At 45.0% G+C, this 18,703-nt stretch overlaps 1 protein-coding gene across 1 annotated transcript; it reads right to left on the bottom strand.

Moving 5' to 3' along the window:
• Positions 1-5,387: 5,387 nt before the first annotated feature.
• LOC122944020 (G-protein coupled receptor 54-like) lies at positions 5,388-18,500 on the bottom strand. Its single transcript, XM_044302220.1, has 5 exons — positions 18,236-18,500; positions 14,511-14,635; positions 10,179-10,314; positions 7,515-7,753; positions 5,388-5,762 (listed from the first exon to the last, which is right to left on the bottom strand). Exons 1-5 carry the CDS (start codon positions 18,498-18,500, stop codon positions 5,388-5,390), a joined length of 1,140 nt encoding a protein of 379 aa, XP_044158155.1.
• Between the last annotated feature and the right edge of the window lie 203 nt (positions 18,501-18,703).

The raw sequence follows: 18,703 nt of genomic DNA on the forward strand, positions 1-18,703 counted from the left end.
TCACTAGTAGCCAGTAGTGGAGTCATATATAATTACAATGTATCACTGGTGGCAAGTAGTGAAGTCATACATGTTATAATGTATAACTAGTTGCCAGTTAATATCTGATTACAGTGTATCACTAGTGACCAGTAGTAGAGTTATGGGTGTAGAGCCAATGGCTAGTGGTTTAGTAATAGTTGTTATAATGTATCAGTATTGGGCAGTAATGGAGTCATTGATGTTATATCACTGGTGTTCAGTAGGGGAGTAATATATATTAGAATATATCACTGGTGGCCATTAGTGTTGTAATACATGTTAGAATATATGACTGGTGAGTGGTGACCAGTAGTAAGGCTATGGATGATTACCATGTAGAACCGATGGCCAGTACTGGATTCATATAGTCGTTATAATGTATCACTAGTGGTCAAAGTGAAGTCATAGATGTTAGACTGCATCCCTGGTGGTCAGTAGTGGAGTTATGAATAATTATTTACAATGTATCGCTGATGACTAGGCGTTCAGTCATGGATGATTACCGTGTACCACCCATGGTCATTAGTTAAGGTGTGAATGATACAATGTATCAATGTTGATCATTAATGGGGATATGGAGGTTTAAATTGTATAATTTGTGACCAGTTATGCAGTCATGGGTGATTACAATGTATCAAACATGGAACTGATGTATAATTATAAACAATCAAGTGATGTATGGATACATAAGGGCAGGTTTACTAACCCGGTCTGAAATCTAGATGTGTAAATTTAGACTAGACAATCTGATGTCTGATGCTGGATGATACATCTGGTGCAAGCCTAGACACTTATCTCTGATCCTGTACCACCTACTGGCTGTCTTTGCACAAACATTTTGTACCAAATTATGGTGCCAAACGATGCATCTAAAGCTACACCCCCTCCATTAGGTCACCCCCGGAGGCTTACTTGCTATAAAACATGTATAAAATGAGATGCACCAAATTGCTCTGGAGAGGACAAATGAGTCTGGAAAGGTGATAGGGGAGACAGAGGAGTCTGGAAGGGAGACAGAGGAGTCTGGAAGGGAGACAGAGGAGTCTGTAGGGGACAGAGGTGTTTAGACGGGGACAGAGAAGTCTTTTAGTAGAAATAGGAGTCTAGAGGGGACAGAGTGTCTGGAAGAGACAGAAGTTCTGGATGGGATAGAGGTGTCTAACAGCGGCTCATTCCCCTCTTCCTCTGAGAACACATGCATGCTCAGCCTAGCCCAGCCTGCATGCAAATCATGGTATGAAAGGAATAGATGTTGGCAAAACAAGTGTTCGACCTGTACCCAGCACCTAGAAGTGATACTGTGCCGTCTATAAGAGTATATACTGAGAATAGTAACAGAAGTGATACTGTGCCATCTATAGGAGTATATACTGAGAATAGTAACAGAAGTGATACTGTGCCGTCTATAGGAGTATATACTGAGAATAGTAACAGAAGTGATACTGTGCCGTCTATAGGAGTATATACTGAGAATAGTAACAGAAGTGATACTGTGCCATCTATAGGAGTATATACTGAGAATAGTAACAGAAGTGATACTGTGCCATCTATAGGAGTATATACTGAGAATAGTAACAGAAGTGATACTGTGCCGTCTACAAGAGTATATACTGAGAATAGTAACAGAAGTGATACTGTGCCATCTATAGGAGTATATACTGAGAATAGTAACAGAAGTGATACTGTGCCGTCTACAAGAGTATATACTGAGAATAGTAACAGAAGTGATACCGTGCCGTCTATAGGAGTATATACTGAGAATAGTAACAGAAGTGATACTGTGCCGTCTATAGGAGTATATACTGAGAATAGTAACAGAAGTGATACTGTGCCGTCTACAAGAGTATATACTGAGAATAGTAACAGAAGTGATACTGTGTCATCTATAAGAGTATATACTGAGAATAGTAACAGAAGTGATACTGTGCCGTCTATAGGAGTATATACTGAGAATAGTAACAGAAGTGATACTGTGCCGTCTATAAGAGTTTATACTGAGAATAGTAACAGAAGTGATACTGTGCCGTCTATAAGAGTATATACTGAGAATAGTAACAGAAGTGATACTGTGCCGTCTATAGGAGTATATACTGAGAATAGTAACAGAAGTGATACTGTGCCGTCTACAAGAGTATATACTGAGAATAGTAACAGAAGTGATACTGTGCCGTCTACAAGAGTATATACTGAGAATAGTAACAGAAGTGATACTGTGCCGTCTATAGGAGTATATACTGAGAATAGTAACAGAAGTGATACTGTGCCGTCTACAAGAGTATATACTGAGAATAGTAACAGAAGTGATACCGTGCCGTCTATAGGAGTATATACTGAGAATAGTAACAGAAGTGATACCGTGCCGTCTATAGGAGTATATACTGAGAATAGTAACAGAAGTGATACTGTGCCGTCTATAGGAGTATATACTGAGAATAGTAACAGAAGTGATACTGTGCCGTCTATAAGAGTATATACTGAGAATAGTAACAGAAGTGATACTGTGCCGTCTACAAGAGTATATACTGAGAATAGTAACAGAAGTGATACTGTGCCGTCTACAAGAGTATATACTGAGAATAGTAACAGAAGTGATACTGTGCCGTCTATAGGAGTATATACTGAGAATAGTAACAGAAGTGATACTGTGCCGTCTACAAGAGTATATACTGAGAATAGTAACAGAAGTGATACTGTGCCGTCTATAGGAGTATATACTGAGAATAGTAACAGAAGTGATACTGTGCCGTCTACAAGAGTATATACTGAGAATAGTAACAGAAGTGATACTGTGCCATCTATAGGAGTATATACTGAGAATAGTAACAGAAGTGATACTGTGCCGTCTACAAGAGTATATACTGAGAATAGTAACAGAAGTGATACTGTGCCGTCTATAGGAGTATATACTGAGAATAGTAACAGAAGTGATACTGTGCCGTCTACAAGAGTATATACTGAGAATAGTAACAGAAGTGATACTGTGCCGTCTGTAACAACACATACAGAGTGTAATAAACAAATTATACTGTAATACTAGCCACATACGGATACTAAGATGCATGATATTCTGCAGTTGGTAAGGCAATGTATGGAGCAGCGATATTGTGCGGTCTATAATAAAACATACTGAGAATTGAATCTGTGCAATCACATTCGGAGGCAGAATTTACGTTACATTTTATAACCTAACATCATCTCAGCGTTTCCCTTGGTGACTATAACAAGTATCGTTAGCTTGCCATTTCTATTCTGCAATAGTATTTTATCCATTACAAAATACACAGTTCAGTAGATTTCAATGCAGTATATTCCACCTGCAGGCCTGTATTGGAATATACCAGTGATGGGCATCGGGGCCTCAAACAGGCTCCAGCCTATCCCTCCAAAGTAACAGCGTCCTAAATCTCAGCTGGGGGAAGCTGTTACAGGAGCAGGAGTGCGCGGACCACAGCATCTGAGCGGTTAAATACCTGCGATTGGCATTATTGCCAATCGCAGACATTAGCCCAGAATGGCTATAGTGCTCGATCCACTCTAGAGAGGGTGCCATCTTTAACTCCTTAACGCATAATACCATACATGTACAGAATTAAGTGATCGCATTTGTAGGAAGTGTGGGCTGCTGCGGTGAGCCCGTTCCATAAGTGGCGGGTGTCGGCTGTACCATACAGCAGGTACCCGGACGCAATGACAGGGAATGGCGATCGTGCCGCACCCTGTCATTTAACACCTCAGATGCCGTGTTCAATGATGATCATGGAATCTGTCAAGCAAGGCAGGGAGATGCGGCTCCCTCGGCCTTCCAATTGGAGCCACCCTAGTGAAACCGCAGGGCTCTGAATGGTTACCATGCCAGTCTGGACACTGCTGAAGCCTTCCAGACCTGCCATGACAAGCTGCCTCCTGCTCTGTGCGCGAGACACAGCTCAGCAGGGAGCATGTGAAAATCCTCCTAACCCTAGATCTCTATTAGGGTGAATAGGCCAATGGATCAAAAGGTCCCAGGTTCTAGTCACCTAAGAGGGCTAATAGTTATTACCGTAAATAAAAAGTTGTAAAAAATGTAAAAAGCACCAAAATATTAAAAGTTTAAATCACCCCCCTTTCCCAATTTTAAATATATAAACAATAAAAAAAATTAACATATTAGGTATTTCCGCATCTGAAAATGTCTGAACTATTAATATATTTTAAAATTTCCTGTACGGTGGACGCCGTAATGGAAAGAAAATTAAAAATGCTCAATTCACCATTTTTGTTGTCCGCTTGTCCCCCCCCCCCCCCCCAAAAAAAAACAAATTGGAATACCAGTGATCAAAAAGTTGAACATGCCACAATAATGGAATAAAAACTATTATAGTAGTATTATAGTAGTTATTCTTGTACATAGGAGGCAGTATTATAGTAGTTATATTCTTGAACATAGGAGCAGTATTATAGTAGTTATATTCTTGTACATAGGAGCTGTATTATAGTAGTTATATTCTTGTACATAGGAGCAGTATTATAGTAGTTATATTCTTGTACATAGGAGGCAGTATTATAGTAGTTATGCTCTTGTACATAGGAGCAGTATTATAGTAGCTATAGTCTTGTACATAGGAGCAGTATTATAGTAGTTATATTCTTATACATAGGAGCAGTATTATAGTAGTTATATTCTTGTACATAGGAGCAGTATTATAGTAGTTATATTCTTGTACATAGGAGGTAGTATTATAGTAGTTATATTCCTGTACATAGGAGCAGTATTATAGTAGTTATATTCTTGTACATAGGAGCAGTATTATAGTAGTTATATTCTTGTACATAGGAGCAGTATTATAGTAGTTATATTCTTGTACATAGGAGGCAGTATTATAGTAATTATCTTCCGTGTGCGAGGTGTCACTGTCATGAACATGTGGAGTATGATGAGACACTACAGACGTGTCATTGCTTAGTTTTTTTGTCTCTGTTCTAGGGGATTCTCATTGTTTGGAGAGGTCACCCCCAGTCATATTTCCTGCTGACATTACCTCTCATTTCATTGTATTATAGAGATTATCCTTTAATGATTAGACACAATAAAAATACAAAATCGGGATCTGTTACAGACAGGACACACAACATATTTTTAAGTAGAAAACCACAAATTTAATGGCAGAATCCTGTATAAATTGTCTGGTGGTGGCGATTGTCCGCAGGAAGGAGGATTACCATGGCGTATGCTCTTCCTTTGTCTGTAGGGAAATACTGCTGCTGACCTGCTCATTATAGATGTCTCTGAGATGTGGGTTTCTTACAGTTTCTCTTCACGTCTTTGAGGTCTCCTGAGGGTCCCATAATTCTTTGCTTATTGTCAGAAACTGACCGCATTAACCCCTTCACTTCAACTCCTGGTTGGTCGACTCCATAGCCACAAATTTCATTTCGTTGTGGGCAGTCCCGGAGGTGATGCTCCCATCCCTCACCTTATTCCGAAACATGAAGGGGAAAGCTTTCTTGAAAGACTTCCTGAAGCTGGCGCCCATGAACCCGTAGACGATGGGGTTGATGGACGAGTTGGCATAGGACATACAATTGGCCCACGTTTTGATTTTGTAGGTGGCGTAGTTGGCTTGAAAGCCTGGGTAGAATCCTTGGAAGAGGCTAAAGAGCTGGATGGGGCCCCAGCAGATAGTGAAGAGAAGTACAATTACTATCACCATTCTGGATATTTTGCTCCTCATGGCAATGGTTCTCTCAGAGAGCAGCTGCACCTGGAAGGATGAAGGAAAGTCTTAAGGTACATCATGAAGCCTCATCCAGAGCTGCATTCAGAATTCTGCTGGTTTCTTCACTAAATCAGCAGCAGAGAATTGTGAATGCAGCTCTGGTGGTGGCTGTGGAATCCCTCAGTGATGTCCCAGTCACACAGTAACCCTAGAATCTGTGCCTTGAAAAAGTATTCATACCCTTTGAACTTTTCCACATTTTTTTCACCTTACAGCCGCAAACTTAAATGTATTTCATTGGGATTTAATTGACCCACTCAAAGTAGGAAATATGTGTGAAGTGAGAAGAGAATTATACATGTTTTTCAACATTTTTAATAAATAAAAATCTGAAAACTGTGGCATGCATATGTATTCAGCCTCCTGTACCCTGATACCCCAGTGTGACCAATGGCCTTCAGAAGTCACCTCATTTGCACATAGAGTCCACCTGTGTGTAATGTCTTCTCAGTGTAACTATAGCTGTTCTGTGAAGGCCTCAGAGGTTCGTTAGAGAACATTAGTGATCAAACAGCATCAGGAAAACCAAGGAACACACCAGACAGGTCAGGGATAAAGTTGTGGAGAAGTGTAAGGCAGGGTTAGGTTATAACAAAAAATACCCCAAGCTCTGAACATCTCACAGAACATTGCCCAATCCATCATCTGAAAATGGAAGGAGTATAGCACAACTGCAAACCTCCCAAGACATGGATGTCCACCTAAACTGACAGCCCAGGCAAGGAGAGCACTAATTAGAGAAGCAGCCAGGAAGCATGCCCATAGTAACTCTGGAGGAACTACAGAGATCCACAGCTGAGGTGGGAGAATCTGTCCATAGGACAACTATTAGTCGTCTTCTCCACAAATCTGGCCTTTATGGAAGAGTGGTAAGAAGAAAATCATGTTTAAAAGCAGTTTACCACAAGCAATGTAGGGGACACAGCAAACATGTGAAAGAAGGGGCTCTGGTCAGAGGAGACCAAAGTTAAACTTTTGGCATAAAAGCAATATGTGAGGTGGAAAACTGACCCTGCCCATCACCCTGAACACACCATCCCCACCGTGAGACATGGTGGTGGCAGGATCGTGGTGGCAGGATCATGCTGGGGGGAGGCTTTTCTTCAGCAGGGGCAGGGAAGCCGGTCAGAAGTGATGGGAGGATGGATGGAGCTATCCAGGAGGAAAACCTGGTAGAGGCTGCAAAAGACTTGAGACTGGGGCGGAGGTTCACCTTCGATCAGGACAACAACCCTCAACATCCAGCCAGAGCTACAATGGAAGGGTTTAGATCAAAGCATATTCATGTATTAGAACGGCCCAGTCACTGTCCAGACCTAAATCCCATTGAGAATCTGGGGCAATACTTGGAAATTACAGATCACAGACGCCCTCCATCCAATCTGGCTGGGCGCGAGCTCTTCTGCACAGGAGAACGGGCAAAAATGTCATCCTCTAGATGTGCAAATCTGGTAGAGACAGTCCCCAAAAGACCTGCAGCTGTAATTGCAGCGAAAGGAGGTCCTACAAAGTATTGACTGGGGGGTGAATACTAATGCACATCACACTTTTCTGATTTTTATTTCTAAAAAATTTTCAAAACCATATATCAGACTTGTACTTTGCGTTGGTCGATCACATAAAATCCCAATAAAATACATTTAAGTTTGTGGGTGTAACGTGAATAAAATGTAGAAAAGTTCAAGGGGTATGAATACTCTTTCAAGGCACCGTACATTGTGCAGGAGGCACAGCTACCTGGTAGTTGTTGTCCATGGGCTCCACCACTGGTTGTCCGACCCTCTTCAGCATCAGTGAGTAGCACAGGCAGATGGTCAGCAATGGCAGAAGGTAGACAGCAAGGAACTGGTAGAGGATACAAGCTTTCTTCAGAGTGTCTGATGGAAACTGCTCTATGCAGTAGGTCCTGGGGCCGTACCAGTAACCGTTCTGTATCTTCTGGTAAGGGATGATGGGAGTAGACAGCAGCAGGGACCCTGGGGAGGACACTGACCATTACACATCACATTGTAGTACATTGTATACAAGTATCACAGCTGTCCAGGATCTGGTGGCATCCTCATGGTCCTGGACAGTAAAGGGGCTGCAGGGCAAAAGTATTGGCGCCTCTGGTCATAACGAACTTAAGTTGTATTTACTTGTACAGAGTAGCAGACAATTATCGGGAAGGGAGTGTTCCTTCCCAACAACTGGCTGCTCATTAAAGGGGTTGTCCTGGTTCAGGGCTGAACCCAGACATATCCCCTTCTTCCCCCACTCAGCCCCTCTGAGATGATTATCGGAGCTTTTTAGTTTACATTTTTACACTGCTAGGCAGAGGCTTCCACCGAGCAGTGTTCCCGGTGACGTCACTGGCACTGATGGATGGGCTTTACAGACTAGGGCAGTGCTAAAACCCGCCCATTAGTGCCGGTGACATCACCAGGCTCACTGCTAGGTGGAAGCCTCTGCCATAGCTTTACCCATAGAGAGCCCGGTATGTCACCGGATCTCCTAAAAAATAGCCCTTGACCTGCAAGGGCAAAGTTGAGCATCTGACCGTGAAATGCTCCGATGCTCATATCAGAGGGGCTGATGGGGGGGAAGAAGGGGAAATGTGCGGGTTCAGGTCTGAAACTGGACAACCCCTTTAAGTGGGGGTGAAGCACTGTATTTACATGCAGCGATCAGTAGTAGGAGTAGTCGCCATTGCTACCGCTCGTCCTCATACGGCTGTATTGTTTGTGGCCATCAGATCGCTGTTTAGACGGCACGACCTGCAGCCCAGAAACGATAAGTTATGGTTTTGATCAGAAGACTCTGCTCTGAGCCCCTCCGCACACCAAGGAGCTTCATAGTCACAGTCAGGAGGTCCACGTGGAACCCCTCCGTGACCACCTTCAACTCAAGAGACTTGACAAAGGAATCTCAAAGAATATCAATAAAGAAAAATGTATTTCACTCAATCGCGGTCGTGTTTGCGCCAAGAGGTGTCGGAGCATTGTCAGGTACTAACTGTCTGCATCCCCTTATCTATACTACACAGGAGGAAGAGACTGCACACAGTGACCGCACAGGAGGGAGAGACTGCACACAGTGACCGCACAGGAGGGAGAGACTGCACACAGTGACCGCACAGGAGGAAGAGATTGCACACAGTGACTGCACAGGAGGGAGAGACTGCACACAGTGACCGCACAGAAGGGAGAGACTGCACACAGTGACCGCACAGGAGGGAGAGACTGCACACAGTGACCGCACAGGAGGAAGAGATTGCACACAGTGACTGCACAGGAGGGAGAGACTGCACACAGTGACTGCACAGGAGGAAGAGACTGCACACAGTGACCGCACAGGAGGGAGAGACTGCACACAGTGACCGCACAGGAGCAAGAGACTGCACACAGTGACCGCACAGGAGGGAGAGACTGCACACAGTGACTGCACAGGAGGGAGAGACTGCACACAGTGACCGCACAGGAGGGAGAGACTGCACACAGTGACTGCACAGGAGGGAGAGACTGCACACAGTGACCGCACAGGAGGGAGAGACTGCACACAGTGACTACACAGGAGGGAGAGACTGCACACAGTGACTGCACAGGAGGGAGAGACTGCACACAGTGACCGCACAGGAGGAAGAGACTGCATACAGTGACTGCACAGGAGGGAGAGACTGCACACAGTGACTGCACAGGAGGGAGAGACTGCACGCAGTGACTGCACAGGAGGGAGAGACTGCACACAGTGACTGCACAGGAGGAGGAGACTGCATACAGTGACCTGTGATGGTCAGTTCGCCAGCAAACACATGCGGGCTGCCATCTTTAGTAAGGCAGACTCACCTGTCCGGCGATGCACAGATAAGCCCTTACCTGTTCCTGTGTCGGGAGCCTTCATTGGGCTGTTCTCGGAACTGCCTGCTCCCGGTGACTGCATTCGATTTCAGACCGGCTCCCGGCACAGGTAAGGGCGTACCTGTGCATCGTCTACCTTACTAAAGATGGCAGCCCGCATGTGTTCGCTGGCGTTTTACGCCAGTCTTTGTTTCCCCCTGCACTGGTGGAGAAAGGGCCACATTTATGAGGAGGCTTAGATTAGGTGCACCTCTGGCAGCCGGTGCACTTGGAGTGAATGCTACGTGAGTCCCTGACTGGAGTTGATTTCGAACATCATTTGAGTCTGTTTCCAGACATAAATTTAGTGAATTTGGAAGGACCCCTGGCCCCCGCCAGCCCCTGCCCTCGCCACTTACCAATGGGGTAAAAACGCCCGTACGACAACATTTTGTTGCATGGGCATTAAAAAAGTTGCAGTCGGGATCTTGCGGCTTTTTATAAACGAAAAACATGCGTCAGCATGGTAATAACGGACCCCCAGTGACTGCCGAGGCTTCAGACTGGGACGGGGATCATTTCTTACCTATCCAGATACAGATGCTGACAACCATGGCCACTCTGGGGGTTCGGTGCCTCAGTGACCTCAGTGGATACAATGTGGCGTAGCAGCGGTCCGCACTCATCGCTGTCAGGGTGATGCACGTGGCCTGGACGGTGACCTGCAATCAATCACACAGAGGTGACTCTGTACATCACATCCATGAAGTCAATGACCAAGATGGCGGCTACAAGGGCTTCACTAAGGCCTCTGCAGCCTGTACAGATCTAATGCTTCTCACAGCTGAGTGTTTGTTACTAGAACAAAAAAAGCAAGAAACTATTTGGAAAGACGTATCTTACAGTAATATGAAAAATCATAAACAAGAAATATATAATATAAAAAATACGATCCTCTATGAATTAATTGAACATGAGGGTCATACATGTTACTATTGAGTGTATATGTATATATATATATATATATTTCTATCATATATTTCTTATTATTTTACACTTTCATTTTTCATTCCTTATACCTTATTTATTCTTATTTACCTTTTACAATTTTTTATTTCTATGAGATCTAATACTATATATAATATATTCATTATTTCCCTCTTCTCTTATTTTACGGTATTATATGGAATAATAGGAAGATCCAAATGTGAATGTATCTACTTATCTATTTCAATCTGGATAAAACAATCCAGTCCGAGTTTTATGTATCACTAAAAAGTACTACATCGCTCATTTTACTAATTGTTCACTAATTGAAGACTGGATATAAACCTGTGAAAAAATGGCTGTGTATACCCACTGATGAAGGAGCACGGCGCTCCGAAACGCGTCTGAGAAATATAATAGCCATACAGCCACAATAGGCTAACAAAAAGCGGTATTATCTAAATCCGGGCAGCATACGAGTGGAGCAAGTATCCCTCTATATCAGCAGGATCACCTTTGCCCATATCTAAATTGAACAGCCCGCTCCCGACCACGTGGAACGCAGAGCCGGGACGCCAGGGAGAGCGCACAGTGCTAGCAAGGTTACTACACTAACCACGTGGGACGCCGAGCCGGAACGCTGAGGAAAATAGACATTACCGATGCGCAGATACCTGATATATAACTCATCCAGGAGCAGTAATGTACCCTCAATATTATTCTATACTACTGCGCATTATTCCAAGAGGAAATAATACTTTTTGATATAGAACTACCTTCTTTTGTATACAAAACACCCTGTTGTGGAAACATTTTTTCCCTTCAAGACCTGGATTTTGGTTACTTGCAGGTACCCAAAGCGAACACAGGGAGACAAATGAACAGGGCGCCACTGCTTCGGCTTCCCCTCAAATTCCGGGAACACACTTTCCACTCTCAGCGGTGACACCGGGACCCACGATCGACTTCGGTGGTGCTCAGTCTCAACGCACAGTAAGAAAATATGAGACGCACTCACCAAGAAGGTCCAAACTTTACTTTATTTGGGTAAAAGGCATGCGGAGCAGGCAATCAAAGTGTGGTGCTCCTTCTTATACAGACTAAATATTACTGCTATTGTCATTTTTGCTGCTACTAGAAACGTATATTTTGAAGAGATACTTGGGATTCCGCTTATTCCTGACGTCACCCATTTATTGCTAACATTGACTTATTGCGCTCCTTTTCAGCTGTTTTTATATCTTTTACATTTTATAGCTACTGTCTGTCTAACTGATGTAAATGTATCTGCATATTTATTTATTTATTTATATATGGACTGAGGCTGAACTCCTCCCCTTTTTATATATGAATTATTTAATCATATATCCAATCGATATATTTATAATTAATGATATATACCCTCACCTAAAGAATTATTAGGACCACCATACTAATACAGTGTTGGACCCCCTTTTGCCTTCAGAACTACCTTAATTCTACGTGGCATTGATTCCACAAGGTGCTGATAGCATTCTTTAGAAATGTTGGCCCATATTGATGGAGATTTGAGGGATGCACATCCAGGGCACGAAGCTCCTGTTCCACCACATCCCAAAGATGCTCTATTGGGTTGAGATCTGGTGACTGTGGGGCCATTTTAGTCGAGTGAACTCATTGTCATGTTCAAGAAACCAATTTGAAATGATTGGAGCTTTGTGACATGGTGCATTATCCTGCTGGAAGTAGCCATCAGAGGATGGGTACATGGTGGTCATGAAGGGATGGACATGGTCAGAAACAATGCTCAGGTAGCCCGTGGCATTTAAACGATGGCCAATTGGCACTAAGGGGCCTAAAGTGTGCCCAGAAAACATCCCCCACACCATTACACCACCACCACCAGCCTGCACAGTGGTAACAAGGCATGATGGATACATGTTCTCATTCTGTTTACGCCAAATTTGGACTCTACCATTTGAATGTCTCAACAGAAATCGAGACTCATCAGACCAGGCAACATTTTTCCAGTCTTCAACAGTCCAATTTTGGTGAGCTCGTGCAAATTGCAGCCTCTTTTTCCTATTTGTAGTGGAGATGAGTGGTACCCGGTGGGGTCTTCTGCTGTTGTAGCCCATCCGCCTCAAGGTTGTGCGTGTTGTGGCTTCACAAATACTTTGCTGCAGACCTCGGTTGTAACGAGTGGTTATTTCAGTCAACGTTGCTCTTCTATCAGCTTGAATCAGTCGGCCCATTCTCCTCTGACCTCTAGCATCAACAAGGCATTTTCGCCCACAGGACGGCCGCATACTGGAGGTTTTTCCCTTTTCACACCATTCTTTGTAAACCCTAGAAATGGTTGTGTGTGAAAATCCCAGTTACTGAGCAGTGAAATACTCAGACCGGCCCGTCTGGCACCAACAACCAGGCCACGCTCAAAATTGCTTAAATCTCCTTTCTTTCCCATTCTGACATTCAGTTTGGAGTTCAGGAGATTGTCTTGACCAGGACCACAACCCTACATGCATCGAAGCAACTGCCATGTGATTGGTTGACTAGATAATCGCATCAATGGGAAATAGAACAGGTGTTCCTAATAATTCTTTAGGTGAGTGTATATACTTCATACCATTTCAGAGGATACCCCTTTTTCCTTTTTCTTTTTTCCTTCTCCTGTTCTAGAATCTTTTTAATTATAATTTGTTTTAAATATCAGTAAAGTAACATTATAGTCATGCTTCACAATTGTATACAGTGCCATCCATCTGTTTTTTTTTATACATTCTTTGAACAGGGCGGAGCCCTTTGGATCGAGCACCTTATCCATTAATCCAAATAGGTGAGCCGCTGATTCTATTTATTCTACTATTGTATTTAGTCTAGACTGGACTCCAGACTGATACATTTTACCAGCAGTGATACAATGTATCAGGTGAATGTAACAAGTCCACTCCATTGATGAAGCTTCTTGGAAGAAAACTACTTTTCTAAGGCTACTTTCACACTTGCGGCAGGACGGATGAGACAGGCTGTTCACCCTGTCGGATCCGTCCTGACGCTATTTCGCCGTGCCGCTGGACCGCCGCTCCGTCCCCATTGACTATAATGGGCTCGGGGGCGGAGCTCTGGCACAGCAGTTCGCGGTGAGAGGCCGCCAGACTAAAAAGTCAGACATGCAGTACTTTTAGTCCGGCGGCCTTTCGCTGTGCACTGCCATGCTGCGCCAGAGCTCCGCCCCGTCCCCATTATAGTCAATAGGGAAGGAGCGGCGGTCCGGCAGCATGGCGAAATAGCGGCAGGACGGATCCGACAGGGTGAACAGCCTGTCTCATCCGTCCTGCCGCTAGTGTGAAAGTACCCTAATACAAAACGAAGAAAAAGTGTCAGAAAGACTCCGCTCAGTTATGTGTCCCCCATGGCAAGATTGACGGGTGTGACCAGGTGGACATTTATGGCATATTGATAAGGATAAATGTCCGATAGGCACAGCTATCACCTCTGGGACCTGCTGCTGTATCAAGAATGGAGAGCGGCTGTGAATGGAGAGGACACCCTGCATTCACTGCTACAGGACCTCCGATTAGAGCTGTAGTATGCAGTGAGCGCCCCCTAGTGGTGGCTGCAGGCAGGAAAGGTTTTATTATTAAAGACGACCTTTCATCAGTTTTGACATAGGCTAATTATGGTATTACCTTGTAGGGCGGCCCCCACTGATGCCATAGGTGTATATATTTCTTTCAAAGCCACCCCCCATTCGTCCGCTGTGGCCCCCCGATGATTTGGAGCGCTGTATTATAATGAGGAGGAGACGCAGTCTTCTGCTGAGGGCGTCCCCTTCTCCCTGGCTGTGAGCGCGATCCGTATAACTGAAGGGAAGCAGGGGATTTGGAGTTCTGTATGACTCTAAGCTTCCATCTATCTGCAGAGCAGGCAGCGCCCGCTGCACACTTACCTGCTGGAGGTATGCCACAAACTTGCACATGAAGTCTCCAAACACCCAGCTGGGCAGAGGGTAAAGCGTGGCAGTGAAGGGCACGCAGCACACCAGGAACATGATGTCAGTGGAGGCCAGGTTCGCTGGGGGAGAAAGCAAAATAATAAAGTGGGTGAAAAAATTCCAAATCTCCCCGTGCACCGCGTCCTGTATACAAAATGCATCAACGAGACACTGCCCTGGATGTGCATACGAATCCCTAGGGAGGTTGGGGGTGGACTACTGCTTTTTTGTTCCTCACCATGTTCAATATCTATGCTTGCTGTCAGCGAATGGAAATATCCTCGCCAAATCTATCTGTACCTAGTACTTGCATTCATGCTTCCCACTAGACTCATCATGAAACATACTCTGAATGTATTAGGTTTGCTCCATTAGGACACAGACAGGATCCATGACTCTAGAAGAGCTGCGTTATCTGTTGGGGTCTGAGGCACCTCCTGTCTCATCAGAGGTTCAGGCTGCTGCACTGATACAGGACGGGTGGAGATGGAGAGATGATTGCAGCAGGAATAAAAAATATATAAAAAGTGCAAACTGCTAAAACATCAGCAAGAAAATGTTCATAACTTAATGTCTACATGTAGAGTCAGTGAGGAGCCCAGGACACCGCATCATATTGGTGTAAGGGTAACCTGACCTGGGGCATCGGTCCTCAGCCCCTGCACTTGGACCTGGCTATGTAATATCATGTTATGGGAGGTCTCTGTGTATCTGGAGAATACTGATCTGTACTGTATAGTGTAGATCTGCTCCTCCTGGCTCCAGGTAGTCATCTATCCAAGTACAGAGCTCCATACTGCCCCCTGCTGTATTATCACTCTCATCATCTCAGGATCCGAGATGGGAAGTTCACAATTCATAAAACATTGGGTCACTCAAGTAACATTATTGGAACCATTGGTGCTTACTGCCACCCGGTGGCCATATGAGGAACTGCACCCAACATCCATTACCGCTAAATGTTCTATACATAGGGACCAGGGGTTAGGTGCAGATCCACAAGTGTCACCAAGAGAGATGGATCCTCAGGGGCGTCATGGATCTCTGCTATCAGGCATTTCTGGTGAACAATCACTAATGGGCTGATTTACTGTGTCTTTAAATACGTCTATTTGTGCAAAGGTTTTAAATTTAGCACACAGTAAGAAAATACGAGACGGCCCTCACCAAGAAGGTCCAAACTTTACTTTATTTGGGTTGATTGCCTGCAGAGCAGGCAATCAAAGTGTGGTGCTCCTCTCAGACACCATGAGGCCTCGGCCGTTTCATGACATACGCAAAACATACGAGAAACGGCCGTGGCCTCATGGTGTCTATGAGGAGCACCACACTTTGATTGCCTGCTCCGCATGCCTTTTACCCAAATAAAGTAAAGTTTGGACCTTCTTGGTGAGTGAGTCTCATATTTTCTTACTGTGCGTTGAGACTGAGCACCACCGAAGTCGATCGTGGGTCCCGGTGTCACCGCTGAGAGTGGAAAGTGTGTTCCCGGAATTTGCGGGGAAGCCGAAGCAGTGGCGCCCTGTTCATTTGTCTCCCTGTGTTCGCTTTTTAAATTTAGGGCAGTTGCACAATTCTGCAGTATTTTCCTCCCCACAGCCACGGCAGGTCAGGATAACACCAGTGTATATCTATCACACGGCCCCAAAACAACTTGACAATGAAAACTGTTGCACCGCGCACAAAACTCACATCTGCCAATCACAAAATGTTGATAACTTTGTCTGTTTGTCGGAAAATGTCGCAGTTACTTAGTTAGGTATAGAGGGTGTAGGGTATAGAGCAGGGCTGGCCAACCTGAGGCTCTCCAGCTGTTGCAAAACTACAATTCCCAGCATGCCCACACTGCCTACAGCTATCAGCCTACAGCAGGGCATGGTGGGAGTTGTAGTTTTGCAACAGCTGGAGAGCCGCAGGTTGGACAGCCCTGGTATAGAGGATGTAGGGTATAGAGGGTGTAGGGTATAGAGGGTGTAGGGTATAGAGGGTGTAGGGTATAGAGGGTGTCGGGTATAGAGGGTGTCGGGTATAGAGGGTGTCGGGTATAGAGGGTGTAGGGCATAGAGGGTGTAGGGTATAGAGGGTGTAGGGTATAGAGGGTGTAGGGTATAGAGGATGTATGGTATAGAGGGTGTAGGGTATAGAGGGTGTAGGGTATAGAGGGTGTAGGGTATAGAGGTGTAGGGTACAGAGGATGTAGGGTATAGAGGATGTAGGGTATAGAGGTGTAGGGTATAGAGGTGTAGGGTATAGAGGATGTTGGGTACAGAGGGTGTAGGGTACAGAGGGTGTAGGGTATAGAGGATGTATGGTATAGAGGGTGTAGGGTATAGAGGATGTATGGTAGAGGGTGTAGGGTATAGAGGTGTAGGGTATAGAGGATGTAGGGTACAGAGGGTGTAGGGTATAGAGGATGTAGGGTATAGAGGGTGTAGGGTATAGAGGATGTAGGGTACAGAGGGTGTAGGGTACAGAGGGTGTAGGGTATAGAGGGTGCAGGGTATAGAGGTGTAGGGTATAGAGGGTGTAGGGTATAGAGGGTGTAGGGTAGAGATGGTGTAGGGTAGAGATGGTGTAGGGTATAGAGGGTGTAGGGTATAGAGGGTGTAGGGTATAGAGAGTATAGGGTACAGAGGGTGCAGGGTACAGAGGGTGCAGGGTACAGAGGGTGTAGGGTATCATGTTGTTCCTCCTCTTGCCCCCCCTCCCCCACCCTTGTCTTTGCTTGTAGTTAATTGTTATGTTACTGTAGATGGTGTAGCAGTGGCTGAGAGTAGTAGTCCAATGCCACCCACTTGTTGCTGACCACAGACTGAGATTCTATTAGGATCAGCATGTGCATTTTACAGCTATTTAGGACAGTTACTCCCATCATCTTCACAGGACACTGATGGGAAGTCAGATGATCCACCTACAGATCAGAACTAATAAAGGGCCACATACGTAATGCAGGAAATGATAGTATTATTATTACAGTGTCATCTTATTTCTTTAATGTTCTCACTGCAAAACCAAGCGAGAAGATTCTGTGCTAAAAACTAATGCAGCAGTGGGGTCAGGACTCTTGGCAGTGGCACAGCAGCTTACAATCTAATATCACTCCAGCATAAATTTGTATTCATTTCTGCAGGTTCCTGGTGATCATGGGGCAGAGCGTCCGCAGTCACTGATAACCGGGGACAATAGCTTGTATTCAGCTCTGCTGCCATCAGTGTCCTACCATCAGAGCAGCAGCTCGAGGACTAGATGGAGAGAAGATCCGGAGGCAGTGTCCTCCGCCCTGAATATACAATGTATCAGGCAAGTTCTTAAGGCTGGGTTCACACCTGAGCGTTTCTGAAAGGAGCGCTCTGTTTGGCGTTTACAATCGCGCATACAGGGACAAGCGAACGCCCATTGTCGCGTGTTCCCGAAAGTCTATGTACGGGAACGTGCGACAAAACGCTCCAAAGAAGATCAAGAACTTTTTTGAGCGTAGGGCGTTTTACAGCGCGTTCAAACGCACTGTAAAACGCTCAAGTGTGAACCAGGGCCATAGGGAAGCATTGGTTTTCATGTGTTGAGCATTTTACAGCACGTTTGAACGCGCTGTAAAACGCTCAGGTGTGAACCCAGTGTTAGAGTCTGTGTACAACCCTGCACCTTGGGGGGGGGGGGGGGGGCGGAGGGTTGTTGCTTACCTATATAGAAGTTGGTGGCCGTTCTCATTTGCCTGTGCTTGGAAATGACATAAATGACAAGAGAATTTCCGATCAATCCGACTAACATGATGAGGGCAAAGAACAGAGGCACCAGCCATGCATCCGTCAGGAATGGCGGTGGTCCGGTCTCAGTCCGGTTCAAAAGGGACTCGTTGGTTTTGCTTCCATTCCACAAGATGCTGCCATTAATGAACTCCCATGAAAGGTTCAACATCTCATTCACCATCCCTTCCCCCAGTGCCATCAACGGGTCAACACAGAACCAAAAAATCCGGAAGTTACCTGGACCAAGAACCAATCCAGAACCTACAGAACAGACCAAGGAAATCTCTACTGTCCCCGGAAATGAAAATCTCAATGTTAGTTATGTTGTCTCCGGAGATGTCTCAGTGACTGGACCTCATCTCTTGTAGATGTTTGATTGACTGGACCTCATCTCCCATAGAT

Source organism: Bufo gargarizans, chromosome 7, assembly GCF_014858855.1.
Source record: "Bufo gargarizans isolate SCDJY-AF-19 chromosome 7, ASM1485885v1, whole genome shotgun sequence".
NCBI classification, from domain to species: domain Eukaryota; kingdom Metazoa; phylum Chordata; class Amphibia; order Anura; family Bufonidae; genus Bufo; species Bufo gargarizans.

What these genes read in the sequence shown, in the direction of transcription:
- LOC122944020 (XM_044302220.1), bottom strand. Translation starts at nt 18,500, where the DNA reads ATGGCACTGGGGGAAGGGATGGTGAATGAGATGTTGAACCTTTCATGG. An exon ending in CAGCATCTGTATCTGGATAG is followed by an intron (nt 7,754 to 10,178) that starts GTAAGAAATGAT and finishes TGTCCTCCCCAG; the next exon opens with GGTCCCTGCTGCTGTCTACT. An exon ending in CCATGGACAACAACTACCAG is followed by an intron (nt 5,763 to 7,514) that starts GTAGCTGTGCCT and finishes TCATCCTTCCAG; the next exon opens with GTGCAGCTGCTCTCTGAGAG.